General features: G+C 47.1%; 1 protein-coding gene across 1 annotated transcript in view; it reads left to right on the plus strand.

Moving 5' to 3' along the window:
• The window catches only part of COL4A5 (collagen type IV alpha 5 chain), a 433,650-nt gene that overhangs the window by 296,578 nt on the left and 117,262 nt on the right, over positions 1-19,810 (plus strand). Inside the window, exons 34-37 of the mRNA XM_078688785.1 lie at positions 6,707-6,796; positions 7,922-8,002; positions 8,109-8,248; positions 19,223-19,349. Coding sequence (XP_078544911.1) covers positions 6,707-6,796; positions 7,922-8,002; positions 8,109-8,248; positions 19,223-19,349 — 438 coding nt within the window. The remainder of the gene's footprint in view (positions 1-6,706; positions 6,797-7,921; positions 8,003-8,108; positions 8,249-19,222; positions 19,350-19,810) is intronic.

Here is a 19,810-nt window from a genome sequence, read left to right on the forward strand (position 1 = left end):
GGCGAGGTGCTATATCTCCTCCCCCAGGATGGACAGGGGGAAGCTTCAAAGGCATGCCGCCTCTGAGAGCTTCTCCAGACCATTTCCTGTACCCAGCAACTGGCCCCCACCACTTCTACCCCCACACTGGCGGGAAAAACTACGTCAGGAAGTGGGGTATGCCAACCTTTGCCAACTCTACCCTTCAGTTGGAGGAGGCGAGGTGAAGCACGACCTCGGGCTCCGGCCATCTTGTAGATGGGGATCCCTGCCCAATCCCAGCTAGGCTCCTGCCCCCCTCCCACAGGAGAGGAGCAGGCTAGGGGGTGTACTCACCCCAGGACAGGGACCCATTGGTCCCTCCCCTTGTTACCTGTAACGCCCCTAAATTGAGTATTTAGGGGCTCCCTGAACCTTCCTTCTTCAGATCCCAATACCACAAAGAAGAAAGAAGATCAAGAAGAAGAAGACCTGCCGTGCAGCTGCTAACAACAGGACAACCACAACTGACTTGGCCCCAGCCCTACCGGCCTGTTGATCCTGGAACCTGCTCCTGCCTAAACCCGGCTACCCCCGCGGACAGCAACCTTGGGACACCCAGAGGACCTGCCTGCCTTGACCCTCTTGAAGATTAGGACTCCCATCAGCAGAGGCTCTGCTGCAACAACCCACCTGGTGCCAACCAGGGTGCTCCGGACCAGCCCACTCTGCACCAGCCGAGCCCGGGCCGGGCCAACCCGAACCAAGACCACGAGGACGTCCCCCCGGCGACTGGGACCCGAAGTCTAGTGCCCAAAGACCCGGCTAGCCAGCAGCCACCAACCGTAGGCCCCCTTTCCCTCATTGGATATCATTGGGCCTACCTACCTCTGCACCCGGCCGCCCCTGTGCAGCTGGGATTGAACTAATTGTACTTACCTGACCCTGGGGGACCCCTGAGTCTATACCCAGAACCTTAACTTCAGCAACCAAGTACTCACCTGGAACACAGTAACTCACTCACCTGCCATTGGATAACATTGACCCATTTTGACTCGAAAATTTTCTAAGTGTGAAGTTTTGAAAACTGAAAATATTTACATAAAATCAGCCAAAAGTCCGAATTCCGAAGTACTCACCTGTTACCAGGGGAGAAGCCAGTACTGTTTCTTTCAGCCCAGTACTGAACCGCAAAAGTAATCCCTAGCCGGTTTACTAGTAATCTGTATTTTCTCCATAGGAACCCACTGTCTGCTTTTCTATGAAATTTCTTCTTACTTTTGAAAACTGGAAATATTCTTTAAAAATCATACGAAATACTGAAACGCATTTACCTACCTGTTTTGAGTTAAGTCCCCAGTGCTGGCCCTAGGAGACCAGTGCTGGGTTACAAAAGTAACACGATCATACTTTACCTGAATTTTCCCCCTTTGAATAACATTGCCAGATTTACATTGAAAAGTTTCTTAGTGTGAACTTTTAAAACAGCTTTATATTCATGAAAATTCACTACAGTAACTAAAACATTTTTAGGTCTCGCCTGTCGATGCGCATGCGCATCGAGCAAGCGAGACTATAGGGGCTCATCGACTCTTTATCTAACTTGCAAGGAATCGTGGCGATTCCTTGCAGTGCCCGTGACTTTTAAGCTCAATGCGCATGTGCATTGAGCTTAAAAGCGCGTGCACAGCCGCCCGCATTCCTCCGACACCTTTGAAGTGAAGCTTAGCTTCACTTCAAAGGCCCGGCTTCTTCACACCCACATGCCGCTCTGCCCCGCTCCGCCCCCTCCCCTGAGTCATCCTGCCTGCCCAGACTTCTCCTCCCCCCTACTTACATCCCGCTTTCACTTGTTTTTTGTTCCGACTCGACGTTCCCCCCGCCCCCTCCCGCCACGCAATGCCGAGAGCTTGTTTTTTAATGCCATCTTTTCTCCCCACGCTCTTTGGAGAGAATGCATTTGTGTTTTCTAATTGCTTCCCCTGACTGACGCCTTCCCGGATCATTGCAACCACAGTCACTTGCAGGTTTGCAAAACAGGCTGGGTAAACAAACAGATGACGTGGGCAGTTCAGTGCGATTGTCCAGCGAGTTGATATCGTCCGCAAGTTATTGTCCGCCCTCTGGTGCTTTGGACCACATCCTGACCCTATAGCCCTGAAAAATGATGGTACCACACAAGCCTATTGACCGCATACTGTCTGTGGTGTCTGCCCGCCCGCTCTCCACTCTATCAGGCAGCCAGCCGCACTCCTCCCACACCCCCGCTCCGCCCCCTCACTCTCTCTGCCCGCCCGCTCTCCACTCCATCAGGCAGCCAGCTTCAGGAGAGCAATCTGGAGAGCAATCTGCGGGGTGTCGCCATTTTAGCAGCACGGGCTTTCCCGATCACTGGACACTTACAAATTGGGCAGCAGCATTGAAGGCTTTGCTGCCTTACAAAACCGGCTCAGCGTGGCTGTCGCAACGCAAGTTTCCGTGTCTCCTGGAAGGCATCAAGTGCAATACTCTATTCCTCGTGGAACAGATCCAGCAGGACAGACGAGTACAAGAATAGTAGTTTGTATCAAAAGCATGACCTTCATTACCGCATGATAGCTGGGTGTTAATCAGCATGGCTAAGTCTAATTCCTTACGCACGGTGACATTTCTAATGTAGCTTCAGCGCCATCGGAAGTATAAAGCACTATATCCGTATCATACCATTATCGGCACTACAGGTCTTGTGTTGCGGATTGAGTTTCCTTTTAGAGGAAAGTTTGGTTCTGATTTGCATGTGTGCCAACTGGGGCCTCTGGTCAAGAATTGTAACTTCTGTCATTGCACAGAGCCCTAGAACTTAGGGTGGCTGATTATCTCACAAGAACATAAGAAACTTTACACGAAAAAAACACGCCCTTTTGGCAGGGCCACTGGAGCTTACTTGACTAACTATTTACAGCTGTTGGCTGGAGACTGTCATGTCTGGGTTCATTATGATATTCCGAGCGTTAAAACATACACTGCCAAACGCGCCTTCACATCCTCACCCCCTCATCCTCACACACCCTCACTCACCCTCACCCTCACTCACCCTCAACCCCTCACCCTCACTCACCCTCACCCTCACTCACCCTCACCCACACTCACCCTCACTCACCCTCACTCACCCTCAACCCCTCACCCTCACTCACCCTCACTCACCCTCAACCCCTCACCCTCACTCACACTCACCCTAACTCACCCTCAACGCCTCACCCTCACTCACCCTCAACCCCTCACCCTCACTCACCCTCACTCACCCTCACCCTCACTTACCCTCAACCCTTCACCCTCAAACCCTCACTCACCCTCACCCTCACTCTCACTCACCCTCACTCACCCTCAACCCCTCAGCATCACACTCACTCACCCTCACCCTCACTCACCCTCAACCCCTCACCTACCCTCACCCTCAACCACTCACCCTCACCCTCACTCACCCTCAACACCTCACTCGCCCTCACCCTCACTCACCCTCAACACCTCAACCTCAACCCCTCACCCTCACTCACCCTCACCCACCCTCACTCACCCTCACTCTCACTCACCCTCAACCCCTCACCCTCACTCACCCTCACTCACCCTCAACCCCTCACCCTCACCCACCCTCAACCCCTCACCCTAACTCACACTCACCCTCACTCACCCTCACCCTCACTCACCCTCACTCACCCTCACTCTCACTCACCCTCACTCACCCTCACTCTCACTCACCCTCAACCCCTCACTCACCCTCACTCACTCACCCTCACTCACCCTCACCCACCCTCACCCTCACTCACCCTCACTCTCACTCACCCTCACCCTCACTCACCCTCAACCCCTCACCCTCACACAGTGCAATAGGTCTCGGAGCATTTGAGTTAGAGCTTTTACATTTGTTTATGGCTTTTTTTCTTTGTAATTCTTTAGCATTGCCTACAGGAAACAAAAATGCTAAAGATTTACAAAAAAAACCCATAAACAATTCTAAAAGCACTAACTCTAATGCTGCGAGACCTATTGCATTTCCAATGCTTGTTGCTAATTTGGTTTCAGCTTAGACCCCAGGACTACATCTAGGATCTAGTCCTGGAACTACCAATGTAATCCATATATTAATCAACTGTACTTGTATGTAGAAAACCCACTGAGCTCAATGCTAGAGTGTGTTTTAGGATTGTGTTGCTTAATACCAATACTGTAATCATTGTGTGCACAAACTTTATTACTCCCTTGCAAAGTATTTACATGAGAGTACTCATTACCAGAAAAGTATATTTTTATAACTGTTGGTTCTAAAAGTAAAACAACTATATCCGTGGATATAAAAACAATTGGCCTAAAGTTCAGTTCTTGAGTGTGTGAAACCTTTTGCTGACTGAGTGTGTGCAACAAATGCTTTACACTGTCCTCTGGTACTGCCTTACTTCTCGACCAAGCTACCACTTTCGAGAGAAGGTCAGTTCTGACTTTAACCTCTGTTATACCTCTGGGGTTAGTGGACTCTATACACACTGTACTTCATTCTAGTCCAGTATATATAGAGCCACCTTCTCACACTACTGTGTAGATATCCAAATGAACAAAGAAGCGGCAGTGGGACATAAGGTCTTACAACACATATTCAGTAACCAGTGCTCATCTTCCACCCAGCCACCACAATAAGGACAAACCTCTACAAAGTCTATACACAGCATAGTGAATCCAGAAAAATTCACGCTGCAAAACGTATAGTTTCTTACCTGTCAGTGTAGTTTTGCGGCTTGAAGACTTTCTGGATTCACTAGTGAACCCACCCTCCTCCGCCAGAAAGATGAGACAGGAGGAAAGGGATTAAAAGATTAAAAGACTTCAGAAAGCATGAGGAAAAACAAGAATAACACAAGACAAGAAAAAAAGAATCCGAAGATGGTGACCAAAGGCTGGAGCTTTCGGAGGAAGCACGTCAACGTCACGAAGGACACCAAATGGTGGTATGTCGACGCCCACCTGGGCCACGAAAAAAAAAAGAGAGAAAAAAGACTACAATTCCAGACCCAACCACTAGATGGCAAAATGCACAGCCTAGTGAATCCAGAAAGTCTTCAAGCTGCAAAACTAATTACCCTGAAAACGGTCCCAGGATGCTTGATTCCGGCCCAGGGACAGGTGACCTTTCTTGGCAGTTTGGGCTCGACTGATCCCATATGGGGCAGGGTCAAGACAGATTTGCATATGGCTGGGTCTGAACTGGGGTGGCAAAGTGAGCTAAAGAACGATTATGCATTCAACCCTGATCTGTGACTGGGAATGAGTGTCTGAAAAGTTTCAGTGCTCCAACCTTCATCTCTTTGTGTTTACTTCATGAATTAACGCAATTTTCTAATGTACAACCGTTATGATACAATGCTTGTATATTATTGATTTTTATGCTATGCACTCCTTAATGTTTTTATGAGCCAAATAATGATTAACTTGAATTGACCAAACAGGGGTATATTCTAAGGCTGTCACAGCAAATAGTCTCGATTTCTTGCACGCACGTCTTGTGCAAGATAGGATTTAAAAGCTCCCTTTTTGGGCTGTTCAAGAAAATCTCTGCACATACCTATTGAAGTCTGAAAGGATTTATTAGCAAAAGAAGAGTAATTACCTGCAAATCATATATTTGGTCAAGCCGGAAGGTCCCTCAGAAATCTGCAAGTGAGCAGGCTCTCTAAGCACAGATAAGACATACATTTATAGAATTCAGTATACTGCCTTCCATTGAGGATCACTTGATATCAGAAACAAAGGGAGTACACAGCTTCCTGGGTCTGGACTCATGATAAAGGAAGAAGGTGACCTTCAGTTGGGACAAAAATGTAATACTTTTTTTGTCTGAGGAAGCTAACCAACACTTTCCCATCTTTGGACGCAAAACGTGGAAGTGAGGCTCGAAATTTAAGAAACGGGCACTTCTTTTATGCAGTGTTAGCATCAGTAAGAAAACATGCAGCAGGTGCAGTTACGCTAAGGAAATAACTTACATTAATAAGATGGTTCATTGTCTCCGAATTATCTTTTGACCCCTTGCCTCCTTCTGTTTTTTCTTCTCCGCTTCCTCTCTTTAATTTTCATATTTTTTAGAAGAATGTTATTATAATACATTGTATCATGTACGCCCTACTGGTATTTGTGCACTCATGTTTTTCATGCTACCATAAAGTACATAATATCATTTTGTGGTGCACCCTGTTTTGTGTTATATACGCGCAAACTAGAACCAACTAACGAATAACTATTCGCTGTGAAAGGGTGCAACCCAGAGTCCTTTGCGGTCAGGTCAGTGGTATGAAGCGTTAATGCTATAAAATACTAAAGGGACGTTTGACCCGTGCAACATGTTATTGGTACATGGATATGGGGCAGATGCCCTCAACTCAACTAGCACTATAAAATACTACTTGAAACTTATTTTCAAGCTTTTTTCAGAGTTAAGCCCTGGTAGGATTCAGAGCCTGAGAGACAATATCCTCTTTCTCCTTTTGTGATGCCAGTAGAAGTACTACCTCTCAGTTCTTTTGCTGCATTTGTATCATAGCAAATTGCTGTGGAGGAAGACCTTTTCTGTGTCATTCACAAAATAAATCTAGGTGTGTTTTGTACCTTGAATACAGAAGAAAAGAACCCTTTACTTAAAAATGTGCGAGTTAGCCCTTGCTGCTAAGTTGGTCCTTTCTGCTCTTTAATGCTTGTAATGGACTGTGTTGTTATTTCCCTTTAGGTTTTCCTGGTGAAAGAGGGTACACAGGCTTGCCCGGTGTTGCTGGGTTACGAGGATCTGATGGACTACCAGGTTCACCAGGACCATCAGGTAAGACAAAAAAGGGTTATTTATTGATTAATGTCATCGAGGGGACTTCCAAGGGCCCACTTGTTTTGCTCTGCACATTGTGTTGTACATGCTTGATACATTTATTTGATTTCTGGATCATGTAGGATTGTCTACTCTGCTAAAGTGTTGGTAGTGGAATAGGCTGGATTGGTACTCCTTTCCTAACTTGAAAAAGAAAAACATTTGGACTACTGCATAACACCAGCATATATTGATGAGGTGCTAAGCACGGGTCTCCATAGAGTGGTCCTAGCTAACCGGTTTGATTTTGGTGATATATAGGCTTCTGCATCGCGATGGTCCAATCAGAAAACTTATTGAATATCAAGGAAAGTATGAAAGAGGTCAGATGGAGGTTGCAATAAGATGCAAACCACATACAGGTGGGGATGAAGACTGTGCGCTATGATGTTCTCAGTGAAGCGCAAATAGAAGAAGACTGTCGTAATTTCATAAATGGGAGCATGAAGGTTCTCCATGTACATCCCTGGGAAAATGGGTGCATGGTCTTGTGGATTTATCTGTGGGAGCCATGCTGGGGTACATGAATTGCTACACAATATGTACCAGAACCAAATATGGTCAAAAGTGTGGCCTGAGCAAAGCACAGTGAGCTTGAACCTTTTGCACCCTGTGATGATTAGCTTGTGAAATGAAGAAACCATGACAAGTTTTGATGAACTTTGACTTGTCTAAATCGACGGAGCAAATTTTGTATGGATGCGGCCTCTGAGGTGAAAGCAGTGTCCAGGAATGTGCTGGCCAGTGTTTAGCTTTAATCAAATAGAAAGTCCATTTCAAAATGGTCTTGTCTGAATGCATCATCTTTATGGGGTGGGGCTTTGGTACTGTCAGATAAGCCTCTGCTCCATTGTGGAGGGATTGTTGGTTTTTAATGGAGTGTCTGTGAAAGGCTGGGGCTGTGTTGTGTGCTGGATTAGGTGTACAAGGTTAGTGTTGGCCTGAGGTCTATGGTCTAACCTCAGTGTATCTATTACTAGGTGATCTCTGCCTGTTCAGTGGATGGTGGCTCTGTTTAGTCTTTCAAGATGTAAAGGCAGTGCATAGTGATTGACTGTTAATGACATATTTGTGTTATTCTAGGCGTCAAAGGTGACCCAGGCTATCCTGGACCACCGGGACCACCGGGACCAAAAGGATCCATGGGAGAGATGGGTTTTCCAGGTACCTGCATCTGTTTTTATTACCCATACAGTTCATTCTATGTTTTCATCTCCCTGTCACAAAAAATTGTAATCCTTGTCATTTATGAAACTACTTTCTATTCCAGGACCGTCAGGGAGCAAAGGGGCAACAGGGCCAGCAGGTCGCCCGGGTCAGCCCGGATCCCCTGGCTTTTCTGGAGGGAAGGGTGAGAAAGGCGACTCTGGATTTGGAGGATTTGGTCCGCCAGGTCCTTCAGGACCAAAGGTATGTGCTCAGAACTCTTAAGCAAAGCCCAGATAAAAGATGAGCAACTTTTTCCACATCAAGCGATGTCTCGGAGGCTTGTAGCTCATGCTCTGGTGTTTGAGGCACATGCAAACTGTTCGTAAATGTGTGATAGGTGCACAATGCCCCATAAAGCCTTCTGCTCTTATCATGTTTTGTGTAATGCAAAATAATACTGCTTTCACATTGATATAGTCTGCTTTTATTAGGATGAGCAATTCAGCTAAAAGTACTTGCCATTATTGGGATAAATGTGTTGAGAGATTTAAAACATTTCCGAGATTTACTATATTTCCTAAGGAGAACATTGGACCTACATGAACTATTGGGAGGGGCATCACTCAGGTGGGTTTGAAAATAATGTTATGCACGGCTTATCTTGGCTATCACTCTAAAGCAAATGATATGCTGAGAAGTCACTCAAAGAACATTTTATTCATGGTCACTGTACCCTTTGTCTTTTCTTTTTAAGGAAAGGGAGTCACAAGTTGACTTGCTCAAAGAATTCAAAATGTCGTTGTTAATAATGCTTCATAAAACATCATACATGCCTCATCATCTCCTATTTTTGCAGGTCTTCTGACCCACTAGCTTGTACTCATTTTGAAATATCTCCCTGTACCTTCTGAGTATTTAATGGTCAATTGTCAGCAGTGGTGTAACTAGGCCTTTTGCCACCCGTGGAGGTCCCAGCCTTTGCTGTCCAACGCGGCCGCATCCAAAACTTGTGACGCCCGGGGTAATGGTAAAAAAGGTAATGGTAAAAGTCTTATAATGCGCGACTAAGCCCAGAGGCATCAAGGCGCCTAAAAACAATATCATAAAATGGTCAGATAACAAGCACTACGGGTAGGCCTTGGAGAAAAGCCACGTTTTCAGGGCCTTCCGAAAATTCTGGACTGATGGCTGTGTTTTAATTACATGCGGCAGACTATTCCACAATTTAGGGGCTACAACTGAAAAAGCCCTCCCGCCCCATTTGGTTCGGAGAACACGGGGGACTACCAGCAAATTCTTAGATGAAGATCGGAGGGCTCTCTCCGGGGCATAAGGATGAAGCAACTTCCTCACGCCCTCAGCCCCCTTACCAGTGAGCGCCCCGTAGGTCAAGCAAAGAGTCTTGAAGGCAATCCTAGACTCAATAGGGAGCCAGTGTAGAGTTTTCCTGGCTGCCGTGGCAGAAGATAGTCTAGGAGCGTCCAGCACGAATTTAGCCGCCGCATTCTGTACTGTCTGGAGACGCTGCAAAAGACCCTTGTTAGCTCCTGCATACAGAGCATTACAATAATCAAGCTGTGAGGCCACTAATGCAACAACGACCTGCTTACGGGCCTGCGGAGACAGGTAATGCTTGATTTTACAGAGTACTTTAATGATGCCTCAACAGGTAGCTACTGTTCTATTTACCTGCTGTGCCATTGAAAGGTCCCGGTCCATAGTTACTCCCAGGTTCTTAGCAGACTCTGTAGGAGTAGGACAGGTTCCCAATGATGGAGGCCACCATTCGGCGGTCCAGATGTTAGCATTGCCACCAAACACCAGAACTTCTGTCTTCACCCCGTTCAGTTTGAGTGAGTTGTTAATCATCCACCCAGCCACCGCCTCCATACAACTTCTAAAGTGATGTATGGGGGGGGGGCACCGAACGGGGGAGGGACACTAAGATCTGTGTATCATCCGCATAGGAGACTATCTCCATCCCGAATGATCTCACCAACCTGGCAAGTGGGGCCACATAGATGTTAAACAGGGTCGGACTTAGTGCCGACCCTTGGGGGACCCCACATTGCACAGGAGTGGGAGGAGATAAAAAGTCTCCTAGCTTAACCCTTTGCTCCCTCTGATTCAGAAATGAAGCCAAAAGGCTCAAGGCCGAACCATCTACCCCTATCTCCCTCAGACGAGATGTTAAAACCCCAGCCCCCCCACCCCCCCTCCAGGACCCGCTCTTTGCTATGCCACTGATTGTCAGTCTTTCTAGAAAACATTGTAGGGGCCTTCTCGTGTATGAATTATTAGAGGGCTGTGTGGAGACCTTACCAGGCAGCACCGTACTTGGATACCCAACCCCTCAAAGAGCCATGGACGTTATTTAGGGGTCGCCAGGGGTTGTAGCTGCGTCCCCTGGCTTGCCCCTTGCTACCCCTGGCACTGCTTTTGTGACCCCTAGCCTCAGATGTTGCAAAATCAGCGCCTGGAACACAGGGGCAGCTCTTCCTAAAGGACGCTGGTTGGAGCTCCACTTGCCTGGTTTCTGTCAATTTTTTATTATACAAATACTGAATAATATTATTCACTATTAGTGTAATACAAAATAAAATACATTAGCTGGAATATGACCCTATCTAAAAGGTAAGGTACGTAAAAAAATGCTGTTAAATGTATGTTGTATGCATGCTTGCGGTGAGTGTGTTTCTGTGCGCGGTTGATTGTCAATGTGTTAGTATGTGTAAGCATGTGTGTGTGAGCCAAAGTAAAGAAAATAGCATGCAATGTCACTTCCGCTATTCCAGGCATTTTGGTGAACTGATGTCCACGCAAAGAGCACTCATTTTATCACTGATCCATCCTACTTTCTGCCAGTCTTTTAAGCCACTGTTTCTCATTAGAACGCTGGTGATTAATAGAATCCTGGCAGTACTCTCCACGAGAATAAGGCTTACTTATTACTTGAGTGATTCAGTGTCATAAGGAGTGGCTCTACTGGGCCGGGTATGAGCCAGGAGCCTAGGGCCATAGAACAGTAAATATTTTAGGATCCTGGATATTGTATTAAGACAGGAACTACCTCGGGATATCCTCTTATGTAAGCCTTTTTCAGGAGAATAGACAGGAAACAGAGCAGTGGATTCTCCCTGCTCCCATCCTGCCAAGGTCTAACAAGTCTCAACATCCTACTGTGACATCACAGGCATTGGCCTGCAGGGCTGAAACCACAAGAACAGCACAGGCTGGCACCAAAGAGATCCCTCATGACAACATCTTGTACACTCACACCTCTTAACATAGTTGGCACCAAAGAGATCCCTAATGAAAACATCTTGTACACTCACACCCACTAACAGATTATTAGTTGAACAAAATGTTTCAACCAGAAACTTTAACTTGACAACAGTGAAGGTCCATACATCAGTAAGAGCAGAGAGGCTAACAGTGTAAATAGTCAGTTATTGTACAGATTGGTAGCCACGTTTTGGTTATTGTTATTGGTGAAGAAATACTAATGCTAATTCTAATGCCTTAAAATATTCTAGCACCCTATAATTCACGTTTGGCGTTTGACAGCTAATACAAATGATTCCTTTGCAGATTATAACTACTCTTCTAGGATCATTCAGGCACCATTGTGTGACTGCTAATTCCCTGGGCCAGTGATTATTTTGTTGCTGTAGCCACTGTATCACACCACCCAATTTCCATTCTTTAACCGGTCTACCCAAGCCCCATTTGTTCCCATGGTAGTTTACTTTTGCTGTTGCAAGGAAGGGAGTGCAGAATGAAAACATGCTTGTTTGGGGCGCATTGAAGGAAAAGAAAACATCTGAGCCACAGTGGCTCAACGTGGCTGCCTCTAATGAAGCTACTGCCACAGACTCAGCTCTACCTTTTAGTCTTCTGAAGAGGTATGTTAGCTTAAATACTTCAGAGCAGTAAAAATAAATAAAGAGCTATGTTTGTTTCTACTTTTCTGAAACACACTAAATGCTGTAGTTAACGAGTGTGGGAATGTAGATTATTATGAGGTTTGTGAGACCTCACCATAAAATGATGTCATAATCTTTAACAGATCCATTTAGGTTTATTTTATAAAAACCCTTTGCTCTGTGCTACGGCTATCCAGGACTGAGTTGTCAGGCTTAAACAAAGAAACAAGTGTAAAGCATTTAGATGTGCCAAAAAAGAGAACACGCAGGAACCGCAGCACAGTAAAAATCCAACACCAACGTATAAAAAAAGTATTTTTATCTTAAAACAGACTCCAACATTAGGACAATCTATTGAGGGAAACTATAGATATTAATTTTTAAAGCTAAGTAAATCACTGTAGTTCACTTTTATGAAATGCAATAAATCATAAGTGGTTTAGCAGTTTTTAGTCAACTGGCTAGAACGGCTACTTCTATTCACTTGGACGGGCCACAATTGGTTTGGAGCCAGTCACTGGGACCCCTTAGCTCCAGGGAGAGAGTCACGGGTCCAGCAATGTTATGGTCCTCAGTGCATTTCTCTCTTTTGCCACGGATTAGCCAAGAAGTGGTCCTGATGCTGGGGATACAGGGTACTGAGGATGCTGAAGATGCTCATGAGATGCAGTGAGTGTTCCTGGGGCCTCCCAGGTATCCATGAGCATCAGGAGTCATCCTACGATGCAGCAGTCGAGTCCAGTGCAGGTCCAGTCGTCACTGGTCAACTGGTCTCCTGGTTACAGCAGTCTCAGCAATTGCTCACAGGCAAGACAATCTTTCCTTTTTAGGGTTGAGGTTCCACTTTAACTACAGGGCCCATGGACTTGAGTACACCTCTGCAAGGCCAGGACTCAGTAGTCCAGCATGCACTTTGGCGTCCAGCAGCAGTCAGATATTCCTGGCCAGCTGGGCTCTTGAGAGATCCAGGTTTCCTTAGTTTTTGGTGGACCCAAAGCTTAACTGGAGGCTAGCCAACTAGCCTGGAGAATCACTTTTGTCCAGGCACAACTGGAGCTCTTCTGCATGAATGGGCATAGCAGACACAGTCTTTGTCTTGGGGTTCCACTTGTAAGGCATCTTCACATTTGTGGGAGGGGAGGACACTAGTCAATGGGCTAATAGTTCCCACAAGCAACCCTTACACCTTTATATCACTTTGTGGGCTTTTGGCCACCAAACAATCCTGGGATACCCTTCTCCACCCAAGTCCAAGATGAAGATGGCACATGCCTTCTTCTCCTGTGAGGTGCCCAGGGCACACTCCTGGGGTTTATCCAACATAATGAGCCACTGGAAAACCAGTTCAGCATTGGGTTTTCCCCCTCTGGAGGAGATGCAGGCTTGTCGAGGTGTGATCGCTATTTGCTTCACTGAGGCGGTACCCTCTTGGAAGCTGAGCAATCTGTAGCCATCTATGGCCACCGCCCTGTAGTCATCCTGCTGGAGGGGGTCACATCTCCTCCCACCAACAATTCTCTTTGTTCCCTGTTTGTGGGAAGGGGGCATCACATTGTCTCCGATGACAACTGCTGCAGATAGACAGGAAAGGCTACTGAAGATTTGGGTAACAGAGTGGTGACTTCCTAAAGTCACTTTTCTATTAATAAGTGCCTTAAATCCCATCTCTGCAATGAGTTTGGTTGAATGTAATAATTCATTTAATACCGTGGAGTAATATCGTTGGTGGTCCAAAATGGAAGTTAGCACTTAGCGTACTGTCTAGCTAAACTCCATGTTAGCCAATGGGACCACCGGCCTTGCTCCAGTCAAAACGGCAATTACGTGTTTTCACTGCCAGGGATGTTAAACACCAAAGAAACATGCCCTTCTTTTTAATATTAAGCACCCTGCCTGGTGGGATACAAGGCCTTCCCTAGGGGTGCCTTATCAATATTAAAAAAGCAGATTTTGACCTGGCAAATATTTTACCATTTTGAATTGGTACTTAAACGCTGCCCTACTAGGCTCCAGTGGTGGCACAATTAAGAGCTGCAGTCCACTTGTAACATCTAACTCACTAGCCCTGGGTACCACTTGTACCATATACTAGGGGCTTACAGGTGAGTTAAATAGGCCAATCAGGTATTAGCCAATTGTACACATACTTTGTGGGTCAGAGCACATGCACTGGGGCCTGGACAGCAGGGCTTGTGCACTGCAAAGTTGGAAAACCAGCTGCATCGGTCCAAAAACCTGAGGGGTGCTCATCATACAAAAACAAGTCCTCTCCTACAACAAGGCTCATTTCAAAGTGCTTCATGCCATTTGTGTGATGCGTTATCACAAACTAGTGTTAACAATGTTCTAGTTCCAGTAAGGGCTCAGTTTACCTCATGGAAGTCTAGTACGAATATTCCACTTACTTGATTCTTTCACTGAATGTGTCACATGGGTATTTTAATCCTCTAAAACCTAACAGCTATTCCTTTACAGGAGTTTTTTTGGCTAATTAGTATTTTAGGGCAGGTAGTGCACATTTTTATCAGATCTAGTTTGCAAGGAAATGATGGCCTGATTCCTTTTATACAGAAAGTAATATTAGTTCGCTAGAAAAAGGCTTTGGTGCTTTAACCCCTTCCATGCTCATGACAAGGTCAGCTCGTCATGCAGTGCACTGGAGCTGTGCTTATGACGAGCTGACCTTGTCATGAACAATGGGATTTTCAATCATCAGCACCCAGCGGGAATTGCCTTAGCACCAATGTGGTTAATCATTATATCACGTACCGCAGCTTGGCAGGGAAAGGGCAGGAAAACACGGCACTTAACATGGTACGGCACATTCCCGCCTTTTCCCAGCGCTGTCACACAATGTCCTGCATAGCACCACTGCAGACACTTCGCCTGCATTGTTAACAGAATTGTTTTTGTGCAGGAAGGGGCAGCTCCCTGACAAAAACAATCCTGTGAGGCATTTTCCTCTTTCTGCACCACACATAAAACAAGCATTTACAATGCAACGGTTTTGCCTTTGTAAAAGTTAGAGCTATTGGCATTGTAAATGACAAATTTTTTATTTATGTGTTCGTTTTGAAAACAGATAAATGGCATTGTCATGTACAATGGCAATAGCCTAATCTCTCGCAAATGCCACACACACACCCACAGAGAGCCCCCCCACACAGAGCCCCTCCACATAGAGCCTCCCCACACACACACACACAGGGCCCCCCCCCACACACACCCACACAGAGCCCCCCCACACACACCCACACAGAGCCCCCCACACACACCCACACATTGCCCCCCCCACACACTGCGAGCCCCCCCCACACACAGAGCACCCCCTCACACTGCGAGCCCCCCCACACACTGCGAGCCCCCATCCACACGCTGCGAGCCCCCATCCACACACTGCGAGCCCCCATCCACACACTGCGAGCCCCTAGAGAGTAAAATACATAGGGCCTGTGCAATGAGTAAACAACACCAACTCCTCCCCCCCCCTTCCAGAAAGATGCCACGGAGGTGTTATCTGTTAGCAAATACCCCGGATCGAACCAGGGACCGTGGCTCTAAAGGAAAACGCTTTCCTTGGCTTTGAAAAAGTTCTAGGCACCACGCGTAACAAGAAATCGAAAAAACATTCAGCAAAAAAATATAAAAAGAGATGCATGCGAAAGAAACCCCGGGGTACGCATGCTACTGGACCAACCTAGGAAGCGTGCTCGACCTGCGATCAAGTGGTAACGGGCTGTTTTTTCACTAAGTAAACACCGTATATTTCCTCATTTCACAACTCCCGGCGATGAAGTATTGCAGCCACTGCTCACAAGCACCCATTTGAGTAAGGAGAGCGGGCTGCCCACCCCTGAGGTCACCACCGCAGCCTGCTCTCCTGCGCGCTGGGAGAAAGGGGGCCTGGAATCAGTGTGGGAGACTGGGGGCGTGGGGGTGGTGCCACTAGCTCTGAATATCTGGCATTCCTCAGACCCTTTCAGCTGCCAGGGTGTGAGAAGAGGCAGCTCGCGCGTCCTGAGGGCATTAACATACAATCCACAGCATGGCCCGCGGGAGAAGGTGATTAGGGGGGAAATCAGATAAGAGGGGAGGGACAGGGACACCGAGCAATCAAATGACGGGGTTGATAAAGCGATGATACCAGAGGGGTGGGCATAGGGCGATGTGTCTGGATGGCACTGGGAGCGATCGACAGGAGACAAGCAATCCGGGAACAGAGGTCGATGGATGATCTGGGGTGTGCGATACAGTTTGCCACTCACGTGTCCAAGTGTTTAAATCATATAGGGCTGACAGCGGGTCTGGGTTCATACTCAGGGCGCCATCATAAAGGGGCAAGGACGGCCACTAGTGGAAAGTAGATATATGTGGCGTCAGGGCCAAAGCTGCTGACTTCTGGGGAACTAGGTCGAGTCTCGGCTCCACATCCTGTGATTCTGGGAAAATCACTTACATTCCCCGTGCCTAAGAAATAAAAACAAATGAATCCGACCTTGCGCGTAACGTTACTGGTGCTAATATAATGTGCAAAGTAGTTTGTGCTCATGTAAAGCGCTCCAAAACATTCGAGTCCAGTTTGGGCTATACAAATCTGCAAAAAATAAATACAAATTAGATGGCACTGGAGACGTTTTGTCAAGGTGAGTGCTCAAAGCCAACCTCTGACACCTGTTCATGGCACGAGCACCTGGCTGAGTACTTCAGACACCAGCCTACCAATAGAAAAATCGCTAATTTTGCTGTCATAGTTTTGGACATAACTGCAGAGGGGCTATGTAGAGCCAAGCCTGTAGTAGTGGACACAGTATCAACCAGAGAGAAAAGGTGAAGCCAGAGCCACTCCGTAATTAATCAGCAATCCGCGACAACACCAGTGTCCCGACCACCCTTAAAAGCCAATTCAATGACACATGCGACCACACCATGCGGCACACTCTTTTCAGATTGACCCCGGACTCACTGCACCATTACAAATAAAATCACCAGATTAATGCCAATCCAAAACTCACGTCGGCCAGAGAGAAAAGACCCAGAAACACAGAATACAAACACACAGGGATGTCCCCAGCACCCATGAGAAACCCCTATCCCCTGCAATGGAGACCCTCAGCAACCCCCCTGCATTCACGGCACTGCTAGTAGGAGACCACTACCTTCTGCAAAACCATTTCCCGTAACACACTCAAGCACCTACAACTCAAGAAACACCCCCACAACCCTGTAGGAAATTGCAACATCATGGAAAGGGTGAACCCAACCGCCCATCTAAATCCACTGACCCCTACCAGCCATACATACGCACTGGACACCAGAGTGCAGCTGAAGGAAGACCATCAGCCCACAGGGGCAGATCTGATCTATTAGATGAATTGCCACCCAAGAACCCCCCTGCGTCCACGGCAGCTCCTGTGCTCACACACAGGAAGGTGCACTATTGTACCCTGGGGGATGGGGGCACCTAACGCACACTCTGGAAGCCTGTGCTGCCGCAACACCCGGTACCAATTTAAAGCTAAGGAAATCTCTGATTACTGCACCGCTCTCTCCAGCACCGACAGCCGCAGGTTCACTCACCCCGCAGCAAGACGTGGTATTAGAGAGGGTGAGGGCAGCCTGGGCAGGGTGATCCACGCGCTCTAAAACAAGAAGGCAAGAAACAAAAAAAAAAGAGCACTCACCTGGACATCTTCCAGCAGATCTCTTGCTTCCTGCTCTCCACTCCTCCTCCCGATGACGCGGCGGAGGCTCGGCCGGCTGAGCCAATCCCAGCGCGGCCCTGGCTGGAGACGGACGGCTGCTTCCTTCGCCTGGGGAACTCGGCTTCCGGGGCCGCGGTGGGGAAACAAAGGGACAATGCCGGGTGGGCACCGGCTTTAGAGGTCAGCAAAAGCGCTCCACGCGCTCTAAGTGAGGCTCCTTCTCACGGCCCGAGCAGAAAGGCGGGTGCCGGCAATGCCGGACCAGATTCGGGGGCGTTCCCGAGAACAGGCTTTCGGCTGACGTCACCAAAAGGGAAAAATTCTCGGGAACGCCCCCGAATCTGGTCCGAGATTGACGGACAGAGCCTTCTCCCAATGGCTAGCCTCCATTTATGGAGCTAGCCAATGGGAGGAGGAGGCGAGTCCCTGTTCCCCACTGCAAAACATAAGATTTTGCTAGCGCATGCGTACTTCGTACGCATTGCCAAGCAAAACCTAAAAAGGAATAAATTACGAGAAATAAACATATTTCTCCTTGTTACACCCCTTCGATTGGGGAAAGTCTACCAATTCCGGTGAATCTTGGAATGCGGAAAAATCCATGGGTTTTGCATAGGAACACCCAAGCACCACCCTTGGAATGCCTCTTCGGAGAAGAGTAATAAAACACAGCGATTTGCACTGCATGGGTTTACTCTAGATTTATCAAGCTGCTCAGGGCCATGCAAGGTGGCTCCGCATGGCTTGATAAATCACATTATAAGGGTTATGAGGGTTGTGGCGCACTGCCAGCACAGAACTCATCAAAGTTCCCTCCTATCTTCCGCAACATCACTTTTTTCCCCACCCTTAGCCCTAAAAACTGCCCCCCCCACCTTAAAAACTACCCTGGCCCCTTCCTGAGTCCTACAACCTACCTCAACCCCCACAAGGCCAAGCCTAAGCTTCTCTTGCATCACTGTGTCCTCTCCCGATTCCTGATAGTCCTTCCTCTTCCTGTCTTCCCCTTCCTGTGCCTCTGCTCCGCAACTAGACAGTGCATTGCCTTAACCATGCCTGGTTAAGGCAAACATGGTACGGCTTGCGGTGATACAGCACGCGTGGCTGAGACCACATTGTTAAGGCTGATTCCCGTTTGGATGCCGTAATATGACAAAGCCTTGTTGGTTACACCTGCAATTAATATTAAGAAGCTAGAGTTTGTACAGCCATTTAACGAACAGCAGACAAACGTGACCACGCTTAGTAGAATGGAAAAAAACCTGTGTGGATTGTTTCTCATCATAGATTGTCTGAAGTATCGAGTAGCCTTGCGTTAGTCTGGACTAATGTAGTTCGATTGATGCGCAGGAAGACATGGCTGGTAAATGTTAATCCATCTACTATGTTGCATTTTCAATACTAGTTTTTGTTGGAGCTCCTGTGCCTATTTGAAAAATAAGCAAAATACAATACATACTGATTGGTAAAATGAAAGATTTGTAGATCTCAAAAAATTCAGTTTACAATGTACTGACTGTTCCATGCAATAGATGCTGATAGAGTATCGGATGCTATCCAGAAAAGAAACACCATTATTAAACCTGATTCTTTTCTGTGCATTTCAGGGTGACCCAGGCCTAAGTGGATTGCCCGGCAGCCCAGGCAGTAAAGGTGCACCTGGAAGTTCAGGTTTACCTGGACTACCAGGCTCTCCAGGTCCAAAGGGTGAACCAGGTCTTTCCGGATTCCCAGGTAATTAACCTGTCAAAAGTGATTCTGTTTTGTTGTTCTTATCACATTATAATCTTTTTATTTCTTTGATGTGCACCAGTTGTAATGGATACTTCTAACCAAAGATTCTTCACCTTTAGAACATCTTGAGGCACCAGACTGCATTCGGAAACATATAAACAGCACAGCTTCCTCACCGAATAGTGGTGGCTTGTGCCTCCGCATTGACTTTGTTCCACCCCAGAAGTGACAATGGTGCCACAAATAAACATCACACCTGCGCACCAACGTCAGTTCCTATGTTGCTGCACCTTTACACCTTCAAATGCAGATCCAGGGGTTGCTCCCAACTTTGTCCCTGTCAGTTGAGAGTTGTTTTGCTCAATTTTATTTTTCCAATGGGCAAGGGAATCTACACGGCTTAGGCCTTGTATGGATTGTCGCAAATGTTTGTAACAGACCCCCATGATGTGTGCCTCTGG

The sequence above is a fragment of the Lissotriton helveticus genome, chromosome 4_1, assembly GCF_964261635.1.
Source record: "Lissotriton helveticus chromosome 4_1, aLisHel1.1, whole genome shotgun sequence".
Classification (NCBI taxonomy): domain Eukaryota; kingdom Metazoa; phylum Chordata; class Amphibia; order Caudata; family Salamandridae; genus Lissotriton; species Lissotriton helveticus.